A 23,214-nucleotide genomic window follows, 5' to 3' on the forward strand; every position below is an offset into this window, starting at 1 on the left:
CATTTCAACATCTCTTTCTTTTCCCAAAAAGTTTGGTTGTCTGCGCTCCAGTAGAGTCGAAGACAGAACTCAGACAGAAAGAGATCAAGACAACAGGAAATGAGAACATAATGGCAACAGTGGCAGTGCAAGCGTGTTCTGTGTTTTCCTTTCGTCTTTCCTCACTCCCCGTTCCACACACAGTGTCGTGAGTCTTTTCACATTTGATGTTGATGTTTGAAAGTCTTATTTCAGAGTCTAAACAGCAAAGCTCCCTACACAATGTTTTACACACACAACCACACACACACACAAAGTACACACACACACAAAGTATACACACACACACACAGGCCTTGGTGTGCAGGAGCTAGAGCAGGTCTGAGGACTGCACTGTTGTTGTTTAGCCAGTATATATCCCCTCCTCTAGGTCAGCGGAGAATATGGGCAATGGTCATGGGCAACAAAGCTCCCAGTATGGCGTTGAGATGTACTAAGGGCTGGGAGAACATGGCCCTATTGGTGGCTTGTTGCACCCCACTAGGTGGGCGAACAGTGGTCCGGGGAGGGCACTTATTCTTCCTCCGCGTGACGGTAGCATCCGGAGACGTGTGGTCATATTTGCCCCCTTCAAAATCAGGTGAGGAATATTCCTTATCGGCCATCTCCTTTAAGGTATGCACCTCGTTCTGCCCCTTCCCCTTGCCTCCCCTGACACGCTGGCGGGTACAGTTCCGAGCACGGCCTGGCCTCTGAGGGGGCGCCACCCCAGGATGTCCCTCTGATCCCAGGGACTCCCCGCTTATGGACGGGGGCGGATGGGGCAGAGGCGAGGGCGGTGAGGGGTAGTGTGGTGCCTCGTTGTGGTGAGGGCGGTGGGGGTGGGAGTGAGGCGGTGGCACCGGGTGTGGCTCCTTCTTCAGAGACACCTTATCAGTCCCGGCCCAGGTCTTGCTCTGGTGCAGGGACTCAGAGCCAGAGCAGTTGGGGAAGTCCTCCTTGTGGAGCTGCTTGAGGTCCTTCCCAGCCAGCTCAGCCGGGGCCTGACAGCCTACGGACGAAGTAGAACCTCGGAAGCGTTTGAGCCAGTCCCACAGTGACAGGGCCTTGCAGTCACACTCCCAGGGGTTGTCGTTGAGGCGCAGGTACTCCAGGGCAGGCAGCAGTGCCAGGCACTCTCCAGACAGCTCAGTCAGTGAGTTGTTAAACAGGTAGAGGGTGGTGAGGCGACGCAGGTCGTGGAAGGCCAGGCGGTCCACCCACTGCAGCTGGTTGTGGTGCAGCAGCAGGCGGTCCAGGGCCCCCAGCCCCCGGAAGGTGTTCTGGTGCAGCGACCACAGACGGTTCCCATGCAGGAACAGGTGGCTCAGGTTGTGGAGGTCCACAAAGATGTCATCCTGCAGGAACTCCAGGTGATTATCCTGAGAACAGCCAAACACAGCAAAATGGAGAGGTTATACACCTACAGCACTCTGTAACACTGTACCTCCCAAAATGTTGTTTGGTTATAAGGTATGTGGCTACTATAAAGTAAGACAGAGAAACTACAGCTTAACAGCCCTGGGTATATATATATTTTTTTTTAAATTCTAATGTAAAATGCAGCATTGTTTCGTTTGACTCAGAGTGCTTAGAGCCCAAGTGGCCAGTGTACCTGTAGGTAGAGATACTGCAGGTTGCGTAGCCCCTGGAAGATGTTACTGGGCAGCGCACTGAGCCCACAGCGGTACAGGTGCAGAGCATGGAGCCGGCCCAGCCCATGGAAGGTGTCTGCAGCCAGGGAGCGCAGGTGACGGTTGTCCCCCAGGTCCAACTCCTCCAGCTGTGCGAAGCCGTGGAAGGTGGAGGGCTCGATGTAGGTGATGTTGTTGGAGTAGATCCACAGTGTGACCGTGGTGGGGCTGAAGTGGCCCTGTAGCAGCCGGTGGATCTTGTTGTTCTGCAGGAAGATGCGCTCGCTGTGCGGGGGAATGCCTTCGGGGATGGACAGGAAGTTGTGTGCCTGGCAGCTGACAGTACTGGGCGCGGTGTAGCAGATACAGTGGTGTGGGCAGGACCAGGATAGCTCCAGACCACAGAGAACCAGCAGGAACTCTAGCCCGCAGCCTGGAGAGAGAGAGGAAAATTAATTTGAGGATGTAGCTATATTTAGACTGGGGATCTGATTCTGAATTGAAATTCGGCTGTTTGACTTTGATGTCCACTTCAGGACTTGAAAGGAAAGAAGAATGGTTTTTGGAATATTATTTTTGAGGAAGTTGAGAAAGATAAGTTGGGGGAGAGGAGAAATACTGTAAGTGGAATCAAAGTGATAAAAGAGTGAGATATTGACTAGGAGGAAGGAAGGGCAAGGGGGTAGGATGATAAAGAAGATGGGAGATATGGAGACAGCCAGGTCAGGAGTAAACAGTATGAGGAATGATGTAGGGATCAGAGAGAGACTGTCAGATATATTTATATTAGAGAGAAAAACGTATTCTGTCCTGATAGATGACTCATGCCAAGTGACCTGTTGCTATCATAGATTTTCTGGCTTCACAGTGTGGCATTGGGCCTTTGAGGAATTCTGCTGCTATCGAGCCACTCAATACAAGTGTGGACATTGCATTACACTCTTGGCTCAGTATCCACAACTCCAAATCCTCCGGTGTCTAAGTCGGTTCCAGAATGAGGTCTGTGTTGCTCTTAGAGTCTGTTCAAGATCAGCCCAAACAATAACATGAGCTTCAGTCGGTCGCTGTATCTAGTATCTAAGGAAGTCTGATTGGATCTATATTACAGTATGGATCATTTTTGTTCATGTACCGCCTCCTGCACACACAAAATTTAAGTTTTTGAATATTTCCTCACCTCTGGGAGATAGTCATATGAGGCAGTTAATCTGTGTCCATAAGCTCACTACAACTCTACTATAAGGATTAGAAAATACCTGTCAAAGCACACCTGTCAAAGCGGGGGGGGGGGGTTTAATGCTCACTTAAACTTATGTAAAGTTTCTCAGAAACAGACTTCCTGCTGTTTGGTGACGTGCTTCCATGGCCCCGTAGTGTGACTTATCCATCTGCTGATCTACAGGGGGAATCAACCAACGGGAGAAAAGCAGGAGTCTATCCCCTCATAATGAGTCCCCCCATTTGACAAGCGGCTGTGTTCCCTTCAATTTATTATTCAAGGCATCATGGTGCAGCGATTCACTCCCTCTAATCGATACGTTTCTGTTGCCTTTTAACTCGCTGCTACCTAATCCCAGGGCTGCTACACTGGAATTCAGGAGCAGGGAATTAGTCTCTTTCAGAATATTAGACAGCATAGACAGGCGTATTTATCTGAATATTCCTCCGCCTCCCCAGACATTCAGTGTCTGACTTTACTGACCTTCATCGGTAATTCTCAGTGTGTCTGGTCTGGTGACCGTAGTGGAGTAGAGGAGAGGAGTGGTGTGCCGTGCATCATGTTACTTGAACAGGGGCAGAAGCCTATCCGCTCCCCAGAACAGGCCCTGTAATCCTGTTTTTCAACTGACTGCAGCTGGGTGACAACGAACTAGCCGTGCTTCCTCCCAATCCACCATGCAAACATGCTCCCGAATACAGGTTCTTTCAAGGTTGAACTGTGTGTAAAACTGTTTAACAGTATCACAGAGTGCACTGCACTTCACTGTCATCCTTTGTGGACACACAGTGTACGGTAAGAAAAGGGAGTCACAGATTTCTAAGAGTCCTTGATAGTCGTGTCGTACACAGGTGCATTTGGTGCCATAGTGCCAGAGGGGAAAGGACTATGCACTTTGGTCAGAGGACACGGCACAGCCACTGCCATCTCTGCCCTTGCAGCAGAGTGGCATCAGTGTCAGGACACATTTGATGGTTCACTGCATTGGGGCACGCATCCCCCACTCATACGTTAGGCCTACCAGTAAAGCACTATACCTGGACCTTTCACAAAGCCAAGAGGAATGTCCTAGAGGAAAACAAGAGGATTACAAAATGGAACTTGATATTTGAGTCACAAGTACAGAAAAAACTACTTCCAGACAACTAGAAAGGGTTCTTCTTATTTTTTCTCTAAAATGTATTACATTGTTGTGAGAGGACACTTCCCAATCAAATAGTGGTCATTTTACTTCTGTAGATTCCACTCTTTTTCTGTTTGTCTATTTCGGTCTCTCCCTCTTTCTCTCTCCCCAATTTTCGCTTTCGCTATTCTATTTACATGGAGATGTATTGAGTATGGCACTTGCTCTTTGACTAAATGAGTGGAAACATTCTGGATTGCTCCCGGGAAATAAAGGTTGGGAGGATGTATCAAACAAATACACAGACACAGACACACTAAATGGATCACCCTGTTTGAGGAATATTTCCATTTATCACAATGCATCCTATTTGAAAAACAGCTTTATATTCATAATATTGACATCTTTTCTATTTACCAATGTATACTGTACTTTGGCTCGCCTTTTTCCATTATAATGTATACTGTACTTCATACACATATACAGTATTTGGATTTATCTTCTAACACAAACATCACTGTTTATGTCATACTACAATTTCACCCTACTCCACTTTGTGTGGTCTACATTGCTTTTGGATACCATTTATTTAAGAGAAACTATGTTCCAGCTATGAATCATTGAATGGCTCAGGTAGAATAGTTTCCTTATCTATTCCATTATCCATCCAGTGCCTCCTCCTTTCACCTCTCAGAGCTGCCACCACACTAAGGCCTGTGATTATATTACACTTTTCCGCGCCTTGCTTTTCTTTATTTACATGTCTTTAATAGAACTAGGTAGATCCTACTTAGATAGGGAAACAATTTGAATCAATCAGGGGACCAGATGCTAATCAAGTTTTATACGTAAAGATCCCCCTCTCTCCTCTGTCTCCCCCCTCTCTCCTCTGCCCCCCCCCCCAGCATGTCAGAACCCAGTAATTGATTCTTTACTCAGATTAATCTCTTCCCTTAAATGACTGCTTCTACCATCTTATTAAGTTTCTCTATCAACGCCTCAGATAATGTGTAGAGAAAAACCAAACAGTCCAGTAGAGTGGCCTAACATTATATCTCCTCTCCGTTCCCAACCTCCCCTTGGACCAGGATCTGTTTCTGTTTAGCATCCCTCCTCTCCTGTAGCAGAGGGAGACGGGAGCTGTTGATGTAGATGCCATGTAGCTGCTTAAAATACCCACTAAGCTTGTCTGTGTCTCTGGTGTGAGAGACGGGAGGGAACGTGTGAGCTCCATCCTCGCCCTCCTTTCAGGGCACGGTGGCATGCTGCGGCACAGTGGCATGGCACGGCGGCTGTCTCCTCCGCAGCTGGTCTCAGCTAGACACCTGCGAGCTCACTGATCTCATCACCCCCGAGCCATTGTGGATACACAACATGCAGGTACACACGCACATGCATGCATTCACACACAACAGGTAGACAGAAAAGGTTGTCTAGGAATGACTGAGACAGATCATGTAGATATAGTCAGAGTTGAGAAATGTTTGTTCAGAGAGCTATTGACAGACAGATTGAGTTAAACAGAGAGGAGGTAAATAAGGACGGTGCAGTACAGGTTTCATCAAATAAAAATGCAGGAAATGAATGTGTCATAATCATAACGGCATTGTTTGCTCACACAATGAGCCATTCAGCCTAAGTTGTATTATATAAATAGCTTTGGACACACACAAGTGTAGATATGCCAATAATGCCTATTGGAATGCAGCAGAATAAAAGAGGTTCTGAAAGAGAGATAATGTGTTTCTGGAAATGTGGCACCGCAGCTATTTCTGGTGCTGACTCTCGTCACTCCCTCCCTCCACCCTCCTCCCTCCCTACTCTCTCCACCCTCCCAGGGCCCATCTCTCTCTCCACCCTCCCAGGGCCCATCTCTCTCTCCACCCTCCCAGGGCCCATCTCTCTCTCCACCCTCCCAGGGCCCATCTCTCTCTCCACCCTCCCAGGGCCCATCTCTCTCTCCACCCTCCCAGGGCCCATCTCTCTCTCCACCCTCCCAGGGCCCATCTCTCTCTCCACCCTCCCAGGGCCCATCTCTCTCTCCACCCTCTCAGGGCCCATCTCTCTCTCCACCCTCCCAGGGCCCATCTCTCTCTCCACCCTCTCAGGGCACATCTCTCTCTCCACCCTCCCAGGGCCCATATCTCTCTCCACCCTCCCAGGGCCCATCTCTCTCTCCACCCTCTCAGGGCCCATCTCTCTCTCCACCCTCCCAGGGCCCATCTCTCTCTCCACCCTCCCAGGGCCCATCTCCCTCTCCACCCTCTCAGGGCCCATCTCTCTCCCCACCCTCCCAGGGCCCATCTCTCTCCCCACCCTCTCAAGGCCCATCTCTCTCCCCACCCTCTCAGGGCCCATCTCTCTCCCCACCCTCCCAGGGCTGGTGTCTCTCCCCACCCTACCCTACCCACCCACCCAGGCCCGTCTCGCTCCCTGGTTGCTGATGACAGATGCTGTTAATAGCTTGTTACGGGGGAGAATGATTTAACAGCCCGCTATTGGTCCAGACGGTTGACCATGTGACCCCGCGGTCACCCAGTCCCTTTATTCCTAGCCGTCACCGAGGGGGAAATAGATAAATAAATGAATAAAATAAAATGTCTCTGGTCCCTAGACAGTGAGAAGTGACTGTGTAGAATACCAATGAAACATAGTTCACACTAAATTTGCCCTCATGAATAACATATCTCTGCTAATAGGAAGAGATCGGTCTGCCTGTCTCTCTACCCACCGTTACACTGGACAAACTCAATTTCCTGTTTCTCTCCAAGGACCCTTGATAAGCATCCCCTGCTATTGCCTGACCATAAATCACGGCTTAGCCTGATTTCCTCCATAAAGGTGTTTACAGACATGGTCATGGATACCACTCTAATAATGGCAAAGCAATAAACTAAGCTATTGATTGGACAGGCTCATTCTTAGCTGGAGGGCACCATGTGGAGCTCCGTGATGTTTTGCCTTGATCAGACATTGTGTAGGTGAATGTGTTTAAAAAAAAAATGTAAGTGACTGTATACTGCACTGCTCGTGCAATCAGCATACTTTAATAGCATATCAGTATTACTGACTGCTCAGTTAGTGGCATCATAGGTGGGTCAGTTGACGTCATGCTGAACAGGGAATTACAGGCTGCAGTAGCAGGTTGCTGCTGATAAAAGGACTCTAATCTTCCAGAAATTTCCTCCTAGTGACAGCTCTAGAACACAAATGAGAAATGGCTTCCTAGGGTTTGAGAGGGCGCGTATTAGTTTGACCATTCCCAACCCAGTGACAGAGTAGCAAGCCTAGGCTCCATGATACCCACACTTCACTTGTGCAGTGAGGACTGAGTCTGTAGAGGGCTACTACTGAAGCACTGACCAGAGGATAAAGAAGCACTCACATTACCCTATAGTTTGCCCACTACCCTGTAGTTTGCTCTCCGTGATCTGTTGACTAGATCCTAAATGATTGCTGTTATTTTCATCCAGCATCTCAAGCTTGAGGATAGATAAGGGTAACACTTAGAAATCAGCATATTCATGATGTGAAAATGATAGGCCTAGATAGTGGATAAGAGGGAATGGGAGGCTGGGGACCAATGTCAGAGAATTGACATTCACTGAAGAGAACCTCTTAGTATCCTCCCTCTCTCATGTCTTAAGGATCAGAGTGGGAGTGTAAGGTAAAGGAACTCATTGATTCGTGTGGTATGATGTTGTCCAGTGTGTGGGCCACGATCAGTGCTCTCATCACATGCAAGCACACAATTAGGTCCCAGTGATCAGAATGCACAGGATCCCATAAGAACGCTCAGAGGTTCACAATTAGTGTCCACCCTGGCTGGTGCTACTACAGAGAACTGGCCTTGCTCCCACTCATCTCTCCTCTCGTCAGGCACCTATGGAGGGAGAGCCACAGTAATATCATGAATGCATCCCAAATGGCACCCTATTCCCTATGTAATGCAACCATAGGGCTCTGGTCAAAAGTAGTGAGCTATGTAGTGTAAAGGGTGCCATTTGGGATGCAGCCCATGGCATTGAGGAGAGGAGCAATTTTGGGGGTCCAACCTGGAACACAGACAGGCACACTGCTCTCTGCCAAGCACCGTCAGAGCTAAATGGAAGAGCATGAATGGTTCATAATTTATGTTTGTGTCTGTTAAGTGTTTTTTATATGTTAATTGTTTGATACTGGAGCGCATTGGTGAAACTAAAAGGCTGCCTTGGCAATAAAATGTCCTTTTAGAGTCAATCTCTGGAGCGAGGAGGGAGAGAGGGATTGACAGACAAAGAGAAAGGGAACGGAAGATGGAAGGAGCGAGATGGAGGCAGGGAGGGAAGGATGAAAGAGCTATGTATTGTAAACAGCCACACAGGTAAACAGCTGCGACAGAGAGGTCTCCTCAGCTGAACTGGAGGTACCTGCGACTGAGCAGAGGCCTGATGAAGATCACAATGAGAGCTCTGTGTCTCGACGCACAAACAAATAAACAGAGAGAGAGAGAGAGAATATGTGCGAGAAGAACATGAGAGAGAGAAGAACATGAGAGAGAGAGAACATGAGAGAGAGTGAGAACATGAGAGAGAGAGAACATGAGAGAGAAGAACATGAGAGAGAACGAGAGAGAGAGAGAGAAGAACATGAGAGAGAGAAGAACATGAGAGAGAGAAGAACATGAGAGAGAGAGAAGGACATGAGAGAGAGAAGAACATGAGAGAGAGAGAGAAGGACATGAGAGAGAGAGAGAGAAGGACATGAGAAAGAACATGAGAGAGAGAACATGAGAGAGAGAGAAGGACATGAGAGAGAGAGAACATGAGAGAGAGAGAGAAGGACATGAGAGAGAGAGAACATGAGAGAGAGAAGAACATGAGAGAGAGAGAACATGAGAGAGGACATGAGCGAGAGAGAAGGACAATGAGAGAGAGAGAAGGACATGAGAGAGAGAAGGACATGAGAGAGAGAGAGGACATGAGAGAGAGAGAACATGAGAGAGAGAGAAGAACATGATAGAGAAGAACATGAGAGAGAGAGAACATGAGAGAGAGAGAAGGACATGAAAGAGAGAGAAGGACATGACAGAGAGAAGGACATGAGAGAGAGAGAACATAAGAGAGAGAGAGAAGGACATGAGAGAGAGAGAACATGAGAGAGAGAGAAGGACATGAGAGAGAGAACATGAGAGAGAAGAAGAAGAAGGGAGGGACGATGACAGCAGCATTTTTCAAGTTGAGAAATCAGATGCTCTAAAATATAAACAAGCCAGGCACCATATGGAGCATATAGGGAAAAATGGGAGGATTTGTGGGAGAGTGTGAGTATGAATAAAGGAAAGGCCGTTAGTTATTAAGATGGAATTTAAAGGTGCAGTGAGGCAGAAACAGAGGTGGGCAGGCTGAGCCAACCACAGCTGTTTAATACTTGCAATTTCATTAACACACTAATGGAAGTTTTTTAGATGGTAATTCTTTTTGCATATTATTTGCCCCATTGTCCCAGGTAGAGGTTTTAGCTCCACACCTAGCTTCACACTGCTGACTGGCTAATGTAGTGTGTGAGAGTGCAGTTGAAACACTCAACTAGCCCAATGCTCTAAGGATGAAGCCAGGCTATCAGCCACAAACTACATTCATTCATCATGACAGCATGAAGCTAAATGATTCAAACGCATTGCGTTCCCTGTGGCAGTATCTGCAACCGGCCAATCTAAACTAATGGCTTGACCAAACCCATATAAATCATCTACCGTGTAGATATATGTAGTGCATGCATTTACTGAAAAGTGATAACAGGGAATGTGTAATTTAATGATCATATTGTGTGCACTGTGAACGCTAATAATTGGGTTTCAGTGTTGGGAGTGTTGATGGCATAGCAGTAGTTTGGTCCCTGTGGAGAGTCACATGGTCTGAGGCATGATGGGGACAGGGGCATGGTGGACATATACATACATCTGTTTTCCAGTCAAATTGCCAAGATTAGAGGTTCCAAGACGTTCTATGAATTATATTTATATGGTGGTGGAACAGGCCAGGGAAACTGTCTCCTGCTGGTGACCTTTCCTTTCCTCTAGTCCAGCAGATTCAAATTCCCAGACTCAGTCCTGGGGACCCAAAGGGGTACACGTTTTGGTTTCTGACCTAGCACTACACAACTGATTCAAATAATCAAAGCTTGATGCTGAGTTCATTATTTGAATCTGCTGTGTAGTGCTAGGGCAAAAAACAAAACGTGCTCCCCTTGTGGTCCCCAAGACTGAGTTTGGGAAACGCTGCTCTAGTCACTGTGACAGCATTTCACCATTTCACTGCTCCTCATATCTGCACTGTCATTCAGCCCACCTCTTGAACAACAACAGCGCAGACTGATTTCAGAACAAGATAGATATGGCTAAAGGACTCTGCACCTGCACCATCATTATAACTAGGGCTAGGGAGATTTTTCTGACCATTTGACCTGAACAGGAAATAGACTGGGCCCTGGTTATAATATGTGGACATAGGGTTGTTGACCATTCACCAATGTAGCTTCAAGCATGTTTCCGGCCCATAGACCAGTCAGCTTGAATACTAAGCATAATGTGACTGGCCTGTGAGCAATTTACTCTATGAATAAACAATGTCCCCACTAACATGAATAATTTCCCAGGCACCACCACCAGCATAACCTATGTTACATACCGCACACATTAATGCCCAGCCTGGATCCCTGATTGGTTGGTGAGTTGTTACTTGGTTACCGAGCGGTAAAAAGAGCAATTTGTGTTAGCGAGTGTTCCGTGAACCGTTACACAACCTTTACACAATCACTTCCAACCAATCCCCTCTACAGCGTGGTGTGACTTCTGAAGGTGCTGTGTTCTAATCTCCTCCACCTACACCCAACACCTAAAGCATGTGCCTTCCAGAGTCACATACATAGAGATTTGGGCCAATGCGGTTTTCTCCTCCATAGCCGTTGCTAAGTGGTAAATGACGCTTCCGCGTTGTGCTGTTAATTTCTGATAGTATTCTAAACCTATGAAGATGTCCAGTGAAAGCAGATATGCAATTTGTTGACACCACAACACAGTACCAACTTGGATACACATTATCCCGAAAGCTAAGCTAAAAACATCTGTTAAATTCGCTGCTCTGTTTTGATTGTTTACAGCGGGTCATTTCATAGGGAACTGTCAGAGGCGCTCTCGTATTGTTACATCAACAACATTTTGAGAATAAAGGCGCTAACATGGCAACCGTTCTAAAACATGGCCGAACTCTCTCTATATATATCTCTGGTGCTTCCTATTGATCATCACAATCCCTTGTGTCTCTCTAGTCAATTAAATCCAGTCCATCTAACTAGGAAGTCTATTTGTGTTAAGTGGAGATGAAAGTCCTTGACTAACACTGGACATCATGGTCTCTCCTTGATGCGTGCGTCTCTCACCACCAATCAGGTCAAGGGACTTAAGCCACACATCCTTGAGCTGAATGAGACCATTTTCCAGCTTGCTTCCTTCCTACCCATGTCATCCCTTCCTACCCATGTCATCCCTCCCTACCCATGTCATCCCTACCTACCCATGTCATCCCCTCCTACCCATGTCATCCCAACCTACCCATGTCATCCCTTCCTACCCATGTCATCCCCTCCTACCCATGTCATCCCTTCCTACCCATGTCATCCCCTCCTACCCATGTCATCCCCTCCTACCCATGTCATCCCTTCCTACCCATGTCATCCCGTCCTACCCATGTCATCCCTTCCTACCCATGTCATCCCCTCCTACCCATGTCATCCCATCCTACCCATGTCATCCCTTCCTACCCATGTCATCCCATCCTACCCATGTCATCCCATCCTACCCATGTCATCCCTTCCTACCCATGTCATCCCTCCTACCCATGTCATCCCATCCTACCCATGTCATCCCTTCCTACCCATGTCATCCCCTCCTACCCATGTCATCCCTTTCTACCCATGTCATCCCCTCCTACCCATGTCATCCCTTTCTACCCATGTCATCCCCTCCTACCCATGTCATTCCTTCCTACCCATGTCATCCCTTTCTACCCATGTCATCCCTTCCTACCCATGTCATCCCTTCCTACCCATGTCATCCCTACCTACCCATGTCATCCCCTCCTACCCATGTCATCCCTTCCTACCCATGTCTTCCCCTCCTACCCATGTCATCCCTTCCTACCCATGTCATCCCTTCCTACCCATGTCATCCCCTCCTACCCATGTCATCCCTTCCTACCCATGTCAACCCCGCCTACCCATGTCATCCCCTCCTACCCATGTCATCCCTTCCCTTAAAGCACCTGGCTGCTTGCTGCTTTAATAGATGCATGCTTACAGCAGCTGCCTTGCATACAAACCATTTATGTGCCCTAGATTTTACAGCTCAATTATTCAGTGCAGGTGAGTTTGGTTCTCTGAGCCTGAAATTTATTTAAAGATACACAATCATATGCACACACTAGTACGCATGCACACACACACTATACTGCACAACCCACACACACACACACACACTGTATACTGCACAACCCACACACACTGTATACTGCACAACCCACACACACACACTGTATACTGCACAACCCACACACACACACACTGTATACTGCACAACCCACACACTGTATACTGCACAACCCACACACACACAGAGCAAGCCGGAGCCATGTCAACACTAGATTCAACAGAAATCTCTAAAGTAGAGAGCAGAAATCTGAAATCAAGCAGAAAAGTGAGGGGTAAACAACATCCCATTGTTGCTCATTAGGGGAAGAGAGTGGGCTGACTAAGAGGAGCAGGGCAGAGCAGAGCCATTACTGGCAGAGAATAGCAGAGGAGTGATCTGAGTTGACACGGAACCTAGAGGGAGGTGGGCCTATCCCTGCAGCTATGAGCCAAGACCTACAAGAACAACATGCACACATACATAGAACACACACGCGCACGCTCACACACAGAAACGCACTCCCGCGCCAACAATCAGAGCGCACATAACTAAGGCAATATACTGTAAGTCCACTGCAATAACAGAACAATATACAAAATGCCCACTCTTCAACAAATGAGCTCTGAGAGAGCCTTCCCCACATTTTCCCTTAACAAAAGCAAACAAGTTTTATGCATAAACATGCATTTAGTTGTTTGCATACACTAATGCAATTACTTGCAACAAATATCATACTGATTAGTCTGTTTAGGGAAAATAGTATAAATCTATACATACATAGCTATATCTGTGAGTGCATGCACTTGTTCGTGTGAATAGGGGAGGATACGGAGTACAGTGAAGAGAGGGCATTAGGGAGAGAAGGGAGAAGGAGGGGGGAGAGAGGGGGAGGGAGGGAGAGAGACCTTGATCTTAAAAGAGTAATCTTTTCATTAACTGCACTTTTTCAGACCCTCAGAGCTTCACCATTGATTCTGTTGTAATGTCAATTCATTAACTATACCAGGCCTCAACGTGCCTTATCGTGCTGACACTCTCTAGACACACACACACACACACACACACACACACACACACACACACACACACACACACACACACACACACTCACTGTACTACTCCACTTCTGCTGGAATAGGATAAAATAATTCAACCACTTTCCTATGCCACGCACCATTGTGCATCTTCCTCCACGCCCCATCAATCCATTTCTCTGTATGCATCTTCCATTTTTCCTATTGGTTTCTGCTTTTTGTTGCCTGCCTGTTTTGTCTTCGTTCAATCTGACTTCTGGTCTCATATTGCTTTGGCTCTCAAATTACGAGTGATGATCATCTTCTCTTTCTACCAATTCTCCTCAGCACATTAGAGTGGCTGTCCTTGAGTGTCTGTTATCTTCTCTCTCTCTCTCTCTCTCTCTTTCGCTCCTCTCTCTGCATAGACTGCTCTGCCTCCATTTTAGCACATCATCTCTCCCTGTCTTTTGTGGGTCTTCAGTGCCTACACCAGCTCTTCTGGGACTACCCCCCTGACTGCCGTTCCTGCCAGTTCAGTTTTAACACAATATTTAGCACATCTTCACTTCCAAAGCTGTTCTTGTGAGAATTGTCAACGTGTGTAGGCCACCGCCTATGTGCAAAATGTTGATCGTCTCTCTCTCTTTCTTTCTCCCATTCATATAACTCCCCCTCCCCTCTCTCTCGCTCCCTCCCTCCCCTCACGTGTCACTTCCACCTCACCGTTCACTGTTTTTGTTTTGCAGTTCCGCAGAGCAGGAGGCTTCTCTGGATAAAACACAGTCCCTGCCTAGTGGTGATTAAAGAGGGCCCAGTCTGGCCGTTTGAGATAGTACAGCAGCTTATGGGATTCACTGTCACTGGGAGAAACACTACACCACTACACTCACATCAAAGTCCTCCCCATCATCAAGCCTTCAAAACGCTTTTCCAATAATGACTTTCTTATTCTGACTACTTAGAGCAAGACTCCCAGTTTTTATGCAAAAAGAGGGATCTGAGGATCATGACAAATCACTCGACAATCTTTTCCTTAGACATGCTTCTGAACGTTTCATCATTGCACCATTGAGAAGGGCGTCTTTGCTTCAGCTAACTGTTTTCTATTTTGCCTCCCTCCTCTCCCATTGTAAACCTGAGCCCTCTTGAGGAGGGCGGACAGCGAGGAGAACCACGCGGCTCCTCCTCCTCCAGTTCTCCCTCTCTCCTTCTAGCTGCATGCAGCTCCTCTTAATTTGTGAGTGCTCCCAATTCTCTCTCTCCTTATAACACTGCGACCGCCTCGGTCAAGACGCTCTGGGGCTAAGTGGTTATGTTTTCCACAGTGATGGTGAGGGATTAATTTCACTGCTTTTAATGACTTAGTTTATTTTTTATTTTTATTTCACCTTTATTTAACCAGGTAAGCCAGTTGAGAACAGGTTCTCATTTACAACTGCGACCTGGCCAAGATAAAGCAAAGTAGTGCAATAAAAACAACACAGAGTTACATATGGGGTAAAAAAAAAAACATAAAGTCAGAAATACAACAGAAAATATATATACAGTGTGTGCAAATGTAGCAAGTTATGGAGGTAAGGCAATAAATAGGCTATAGTGCAGAATAATTACAATAGTATTAACACTGGAATGCTAGATGTGCAAGAGATTATGTGCAAATAGAGATACTGGGGTGCAAAAGAGCAAAATAAATAACAATATAGGGATGAGGTAGTTGGGTGGGCTAATTTCGGATGGGCTGTGTACAGGTGCAGTGATCGGTAAGGTGCTCTGACAACTGATGCTTAAAGTTATTGAGGGAGATAAGAGTCTCCAGCTTCAGAGATTTTTGCAATTCGTTCCAGTCATTGGCAGCAGAGAACTGGAAGGAATGGCGGCCAAAGGAGGTGTTGGCTTTGGGAATGACCAGTGAGATATACCTGCTGGAGCGCAGACTACGGGTGGGTGCTGCTATGGTGACCAATGAGCTAAGATAAGGCGGGGATTTGCCTAGCAGTGATTTATAGATGGCCTGGAGCCAGTGGGTTTGACGACGAACATGTAGTGAGGACCAGCCAACAAGAGCGTACAGGTCACAGTGGTGGGTAGTGTATGGGGCTTTGGAGACAAAACGGATGGCACTGTGATAGACTACATCCAATTTGCTGAGTAGAGTGTTGGAGGCTATTTTGTAAATTACATCGCCGAAGTCAAGGATCGGTAGGATAGTCAGTTTTACGAGGGCATGTTTGGCAGCATGAGTGAAGGAGGCTTTATTGCGAAATAGGAAGCCGATTCTAGATTTAACTTTGGATTGGAGATTCTTTAGATTTCTTTATTCTTTAGTCCCTTGAACTGTCTGACACCAAGGCATGAGACCCCCTGAAAACCCACTCAGCAACCATGCACTGATACAGATGAGCTCTCGTTAAAAAAAGAACAAAGGAGGCTATTCTGTTCATGAGGCAAGATGATGAAATCAGATTCCTCCGTCACTCTGCTCGTCTCCTTGAAGACGGATAACGAGAAGGAGAGCCATGGACGGAGTGGCAGAGAGAGACAGACGGGTTTGTTTACAGTAGAAAGTATGAGCAAAATTTCAGAGAGAGAAAAATTTGTTGAAATGGGAAATGTGAAAGCACCAGCAGAGATGCTGAGGGGAATGAGCTGAAGATAATGCCTTGCATTTTCTGTGTGTGTCATGCAGGACTCCTTCACACAAGACTGACTTAGCCTCGTAAAGCGCTTTGCATATCTCCCCATTGGGGCTATTATCTTCATACCTCTGTGCTCTTCGAACACCAACCATCCCTCTGCCCCCCACTCTCTTTCCCTCCATATCTCTCTCCATCCCTGCCTCTCCTCCTCTCCTCTCCATCCCTCCCTCCCTCTCTCCTCTCCACACCTGCCCTCGCTCTAGGCAGAGCTCCCATGGGGGACAGGCTCAGCAGCTTTAGCCCTGTTTCACCTCGGGGACCTTGGGGGACAGAGACAGAAAAGCCCAAACTCAAACATGGCAGGTTTGCCAAAATGATTATTTTCTGATGGGCTTTTGTGCACTTGGCTCAGTGCTCCAGTTGAGGGCACAGCCCTCCACTCTCACCGGAGCTAGAGCAGCAGCTGTGACTATAGGAGAGAGAGATGAGGAGGGTGAATTCTCCTCTGGAGAGAGAAATGCTGTGCAGTCTGGAATAGGAGATGAAGATCACTCGTTAATACCAGAGTGTGTCACCAAATGTTCTGTCATTAGCTTATGTAACACGTCTAATCAACAAAGGGGTAGAATATGGAGGAGTATTAATCTCTACCCTCCTGGTAATGGAGGGTAGAGATAATTTTTTTTCCCTTTTTACCAGGTAAGTTGACTGAGAACACCTTCTCATTTACAGCAACAACCTGGGGAATAGTTACAGCACACTACATTTTAGGCATTTAGCAGACGCTCTTATCCAGAGCGACATACAGGAGCAATTAGGGTTCAGTGCCTTGCTCAAGGGAACATCAACATATTTTTCAACTAGTCGGCTCTAGGATTTGAACCAGCGACCTTTCGGTTACTGGCCCAACGCTCTTAACCGCTAGGCTACCTGCCGCACCTACATGATGCTTAGTATGGAATAATACCAGGGCAGTTATATTATAGGAATGGGGAAATACTATGGAGGTTTGCCTAAAGAGATAAGAGACATTTGATTAATGTATGAGCTGGTCTTGTGGGTATAGAGAGAGAGGGACATAGTATATATCACAGCTAATTAGAGGTGGAACAGGATGGACATTTCACGGTATGATAATCAAATATAAAAATCTTACTCTTTTCATTATATTACAATATTGGCTTGTGCTATTTTGTATAAAGATGCATGGAGGGATTCTCAGAATATTGTGGTTCCTAACTAGAGAGCCAGGAAGTTTGATGCTAAGGGAAGAATAATGTTATGACTAATACGGTATGTGTGCCTCGCTGCGTTTGTATGATTTCCCACATACAGTATGCATGCATGCCCTGTGACATTGTCATGCAGTCATTACCATATCACTGTATAGCCTTTGGTTAAGGATATTACTACTTCACAATCTTATCTGACGTTTATCGGTACATCGTTCCACCTTTATGAGCTAACGTGATGATACAATACATCATTTCCATCATTCCTTCTTCAATATTGAACAAGGGCCATTAACATTCACACATGCTAGCCTGCAGCCAGCCACGCACACACATGCATATCCTTACATTACACATGTATAGAAATGTACAGAAGCAGAATCTGAAAACAAATTTTAGGTTCCAGACTTCAAATCAATGTTTTCATTGGCTCATTAGGTAAGGCAATGATTGTGAAGCTCGGCTTGTTTGTTGATTACTGAGACTGACATAGATTTGTGTGATCGAGCGAGCGAGTAGTAGTGAGCGAGTGTGAGTGAGTGAGTGAGTAAAAGAGAGAGAGAATCCTGTTGTTCAGTACTCAGGTATCGTTAGCCTGAGGCTGCTTAGTCTCTCCTTCCCGGCAGTGACAGACAGGCATGGTGTATGAAAGTATAATTCTAAGGAGAGATAATGCACCGCACCCTGTACTTAGATCCTAGGAGAAAATTAACCTTTTTCTCCCTCAGAGATTAATGACACTGGAGGAGTCAGAGAAATGGAGATGAAGGGGAAAATGTGCAGCAAACTCTTTTCCTGTTAAGTGCAGCAGATTTTTCTTCTCTCTCTCTCTCCTTCTCTCTCTCTCCCTTGCTAACTCTCTCTCTCTCCCTCCCTCTCTCTCCCTTGCTAACTCTCTCTCTCTCCCTCCCTCTCTCTCCCTTGCTAACTCTCTCTCTCTCCCTCCCTCTCTCTCCCTTGCTAACTCTCTCTCCCTCTCTCTCCCTCTCTCTCTCCCTTGCTAACTCTCTCTCTCTCTCTCGCTAACTCTCTCTCTCTCTCTCCCTCTCTCTCTCACCCTTGCTAACTCTCTCTCTCCCTCTCTTTGACATGTACTTTTTTCTGGTACTCTAATGGGAATTTGTTCAGTGGATTGCTCCAGTTAGAAGTGACAAAACAGAAATTGGAAGCATATTTTTCCTACAGAAATAAATGGTGTGGGGCGGTGGTGTGTCAGAGAAATGTGGTTGGTTGATGTGTTGAGCGATGGGACAACAAGCTGCATAGAGATTACTACAGCTATTGCAGATGTGATGGTCCCCATGGAAACGGCTATTCTGAGCCTAAAGTTGTGTCCCAAATGGCACCCTATTCCCTATACAGTAAGGGGAAAAAGTATTTGATCCCCTGCTGATTTTGTACGTTTACCCACTGACAAAGACATGATCAGTCTATAATTATAATGGTAGGTTTATTTGAACAGTGAGAGACAGAATAACAACAAAAAAATCCAGAAAAACGCATGTCATAAATGTTATAAATTGATTTGCATTTTAATGAGGGAAATAAGTATTTGACCCCTCTGCAAAACATGACTTTTGTTTCACTTCTCTTTGCAGATCTTCTCCAAGTCATTAAGGTTTTGAGGCTGACGTTTGGAAACTCAAACCTTCAGCTCCCTCCACAGATTTTCTATGGGATTAAGGTCTGGAGACTGGCTAGGCCACTCCAGGACCTTAATGTGCTTCTTCTTGAGCCACTCCTTTGTTGCCTTGGCCGTGTGTTTTGGGTCATTGTCATGCTGGAATACCCATCCACGACCCATTTTCAATGCCCTGGCTGAGGGAAGGAGGTTCTCACCCAAGATTTGACGGTATATGGCCCCGTCCATCGTCCCTTTGATGCGGTGAAGTTGTCCTGTCCCCTTAGCAGAAAAACACCCCCAAAGCATAATTTTTCCATGTTTGACGGTGGGGATGGTGTTCTTGGGGTCATAGGCAGCATTCCTCCTCCTCCAAACACAGCGAGTTGAGTTGATGCCAAAGAGATTGATTTTGGTCTCATCTGACCACAACACTTTCACCCAGTTCTCCTCTGAATCATTCATATGTTCATTGGCAAACTTCAGACGGCCCTGTATACGTGCTTTCTTGAGCAGGGGGACCTTGCGGGCGCTGCAGGATTTCAGTCCTTCACGGCGTAGTGTGTTACCAATTGTTTTCTTGTTGACTATGGTCCCAGCTGCCTTGAGATCATTGACAAGATCCTCCCGTGTAGTTCTGGGCTGATTCCTCACCATTCTCATGATCATTGCAACTCCACAAGGTGAGATCTTGTATGGAGCCCCAGGCCAAGGGAGATTGACAGTTCTTTTGTGTTTCTTCCGTTTGCGAATAATCGCATCAACTGTTGTCACCTTCTCACCAAGCTGCTTGGCGATGGTCTTGTAGCTCATTCCAGCCTTGTGTAGGTCTACAATCTTGTCCCTGACATCCTTGGAGAGCTCTTTGGTCTTGGCCATGGTGGAGAGTTTGGAATCTGATTGATTGATTGCTTCTGTGGACAGGTGTCTTTTATACAGGTAACAAACTGAGATTAGGAGCACTCCCTTTAAGAGTGTGCTCCTAATCTCAGCTTGTTACCTGTATAAAAGACACCTGGGAGCCAAAAATCTTTCTGATTGAGAGGTGGTCAAATACTTATTTCCCTCATTAAAATGCAAATCAATTTATAAAATTTTTGACGTGTTTTTCTGGATATTTTTGTTTTTATTCTGTCTCTCACTGTTCAAATAAACCTACCATTAAAATTATAGACTGATCATTTCTTTGTCAGTGGGAAAACGTACAAAATCAGCAGGGGATCAAATACTTTTTTCCCTCACTGTATAGCGCACTACTTTTGACCAAGGTCATTAAGGCCATAGAGGATAGCAAGGTGCCATTTGGGACACAGCCTAAAACTGATAAGAACATTAATTCTGAGTACTTTAAAAATTAACTGGAACTCTTTGGCCCCACAGCAACACTGCTTGTACTGTATGTTCTGTCACAGATCATAGAGTTTGGATTCACTATAAATCTGTTGCATTATCACTGAAATATGCTCTCTACTATGCTGCCGATAATACAACCTTTTCTGTTGCAGTCAAATATGTAGTAAATAAGCTCCATGTTAGTGATCTGAGGACCCTGCCGCTCCACAAGAGGACATCCTCTATTTATATCTGGACACCCACTCTCTTTACGCTCCGCTCTTTTTATAAATGTGTGACACTGTGTAAAACAGGTAAACGGTAGAAGCTGACACACACTCAAAACGTTTTATAGACCTGCTGACTAACTAAAAAAAAGTTCATTATCCCCCCCCAAAATGTAATAGCTATACAGTAGCAATCAGCGTTTCGGCACACAGTGCCTTCCTTCTTCAGCATTACATGGCAAATGCTTGATCTAGGTTATGTAGGAATACTTCTACATAACCTGGTTCAAGCATTTAACATGTAACCCTGAAGAAGGCACTGGGTGCCGCGACGTTTGTTGCTATACCCATTAAATGTTTGGGATCATAATTACAGTGTACAACTTTCTTTATTTTTACTGTCCAAAGACACAACAGAGAAACCCACACACTCTTCCCCTCGCTATGCCACGCCACACACCCACACACGCACACGCACACACCACACACACTGACACACACAACTTCTGTTACTGGGCCTCTTTCTGTAATTACATATTCATGTCTCTAATCTTTCGCCAGATAGATCTGCACTGGTGAATCTTATCAAAGGGAATCAACACAATGAGCAGCTCTGATCCCAGTCAAAACTGTTCGCTGCTCTGGCACCCCAATGGTGGAACAAGCTCCCTCACGACGCCAGGACAGCGGAGTCACTCACCACCTTCCGGAGACATTTGAAACCCCACCTCTTTAAGGAATACCTGGGATAGGATAAAGTATTCCTTCTAACCCCCCCCCCCCCCCCCCCCAAATTGTAAAGTGGTTATCCCACTGGCTATAGGGTGAACGCACCAATTTGTGAGTCGCTCTGGCTAAGAGCGTCTGCTAAATGACGTTAATGTGCCCTTGAGCAAGGCACTTAACCCTAATTGCTCCTGTAAGTCGCTCTGGTTAAGAGCGTCTGCTAAATGACTAAAATGTAAATGTAAAATGATAGACTAGATGAGAGACAGTGAGTCAGATGGCTCCTGATTGCAGTGTTTTTATCTTACGGAACCATCTTTTCTAGTTTCATTTGAGGAATTGGCCTGTCTGGTCTAAGACAGAGTGTGAATTACCAATGGCTGTGACCTACTCTGTCATAGAGTTATTGGTTTCATCCAATATACTTTTGGGGTAAATTCGTAGAAAGTGCTAGTCACTTCACTTGACTCACATGCAAACGCACACACTCACACACACTCACATCAACACACATGTGCATGTTGACGTGTTTAACTATACTTGTGGGGACCAGAAGTCCCCACAAGAATATTAAAACAAACAAAAATCGACATTTTGTGGGGACATTTTGTTAGTCCCCACAAGGTCAAATGCTATTTCTACGGTGTTTAGGATTAAGGTTAGAATCAGTGTTAGGGTTAGAATTAGGTTTAGGATTAGGAGCTAGAGTTAGTTTTAGGGTTAGGAGCTAGGGTTAGGTTTAGGGTTAAGGTTAGGGTTAGGGAAAATAGGATTTTGAATGGGACTGAATTGTGTGTGTCCACAAGGTTAGTTATATAAGACTGTGTGCACACACACAAATCCACACACACTCTTAAAATTGTGTAGCCTACAGTGTGTGCCTGCTAGCCAGATGACTTATAACTGCAAACTCAGTCAGCTACAAAACGTGCTGTCTCAATGGCTGAGTAGTCCTGTTCTTTATGCAGTGTGTGGGCTGAGTAGTCCTGTTCTTTAAGCAGTGTGTGGGCTGAGTAGTCCTGTTCTTTATGCAGTGTGTGGGCTGAGTAGTCCTGTTCTTTATGCAGTGTGTGGGCTGAGTAGTCCTGCTCTTTCTGCAGTGTGTGGGCTGAGTAGTCCTGTTCTTTCTGCAGTGTGTGGGCTGAGTAGTCCTGCTCTTTCTGCAGTGTGTGGGCTGAGTAGTCCTGTTCTTTCTGCAGTGTGTGGGCTGAGTAGTCCTGTTCTTTATGCAGTGTGTGGGCTGAGTAGTCCTGTTCTTTATGCAGTGTGTGGGCTGAGTAGTCCTGTTCTTTCTGTGGGTTCACATCGGCAGGATCCACAGCACGCTGCATGCTAGGTTAATTTTACCACTGTATGCTAGGCAGGTCCACGCATGGCACATTTCTGTTTGATCTGCAGTTTTCAGAACATATAGTACTCATCCGTAAAAATGTGAGAGAGAATCCACAACTGCCCAAAGTAACACTGACCGCTTATGATATCTTTTCAGCCATGTTGTACAAAGTACAAGTAGGCCACGTGTCAGGCTGAGCTATGTGACCCAATGTGCCTCTTTTTCTGAGAAAACGTTAAATATCATGTTCATACACACACTGCAGTATGCTGATTCAAAATAACTGGAAATGGTAGGTCTAATGATGGTAGGTCTAATCTGTAACTGTAAATCGTGTGTACTTGCGCATGTAAGTGCGTGCGTAAATCGCTCTGGATAAGGGCATCTGCTAAATGACTAAAATGTCAAATGTAAATGTAATCCTTTTTTGATAAGTCAAGTCACTTAGTGAGTTTGTTGTTAAGGACCTGAGGTTCCCTCCCTATAGCCGGCAGTTGGATGATCTAACCGAGTCTGCCATTGGAACATGTGAACCAACCAGGGGGGCAGACAGGGTATTCGCCAGACGACATGCGACTCCACTCTCAGACATTAAGGAGGATTAGGCTCTTTAATGCCTGTTAGTTTAGCATAATCTCATGCTACTGGAGT

At 46.1% G+C, this 23,214-nt stretch overlaps 1 protein-coding gene across 1 annotated transcript; it reads right to left on the reverse strand.

Annotated features, from left to right (window-relative positions):
• Window positions 1–410: 410 nt before the first annotated feature.
• LOC311106171 (reticulon-4 receptor-like 1) lies at window positions 411–22,561 on the reverse strand (the record flags this gene model as incomplete). Its single annotated transcript, XM_084148492.1, has 3 exons — window positions 411–1,400; window positions 1,634–2,085; window positions 22,159–22,561. The coding sequence occupies 3 exons, from the start codon at window positions 22,559–22,561 to the stop codon at window positions 411–413; spliced, it is 1,845 nt and encodes a 614-aa protein (XP_084004618.1).
• Between the last annotated feature and the right edge of the window lie 653 nt (window positions 22,562–23,214).

This window comes from Coregonus lavaretus (genome assembly GCF_964263955.1).
Source record: "Coregonus lavaretus genome assembly, chromosome: 30".
In the NCBI taxonomy this organism is placed as follows: domain Eukaryota; kingdom Metazoa; phylum Chordata; class Actinopteri; order Salmoniformes; family Salmonidae; genus Coregonus; species Coregonus lavaretus.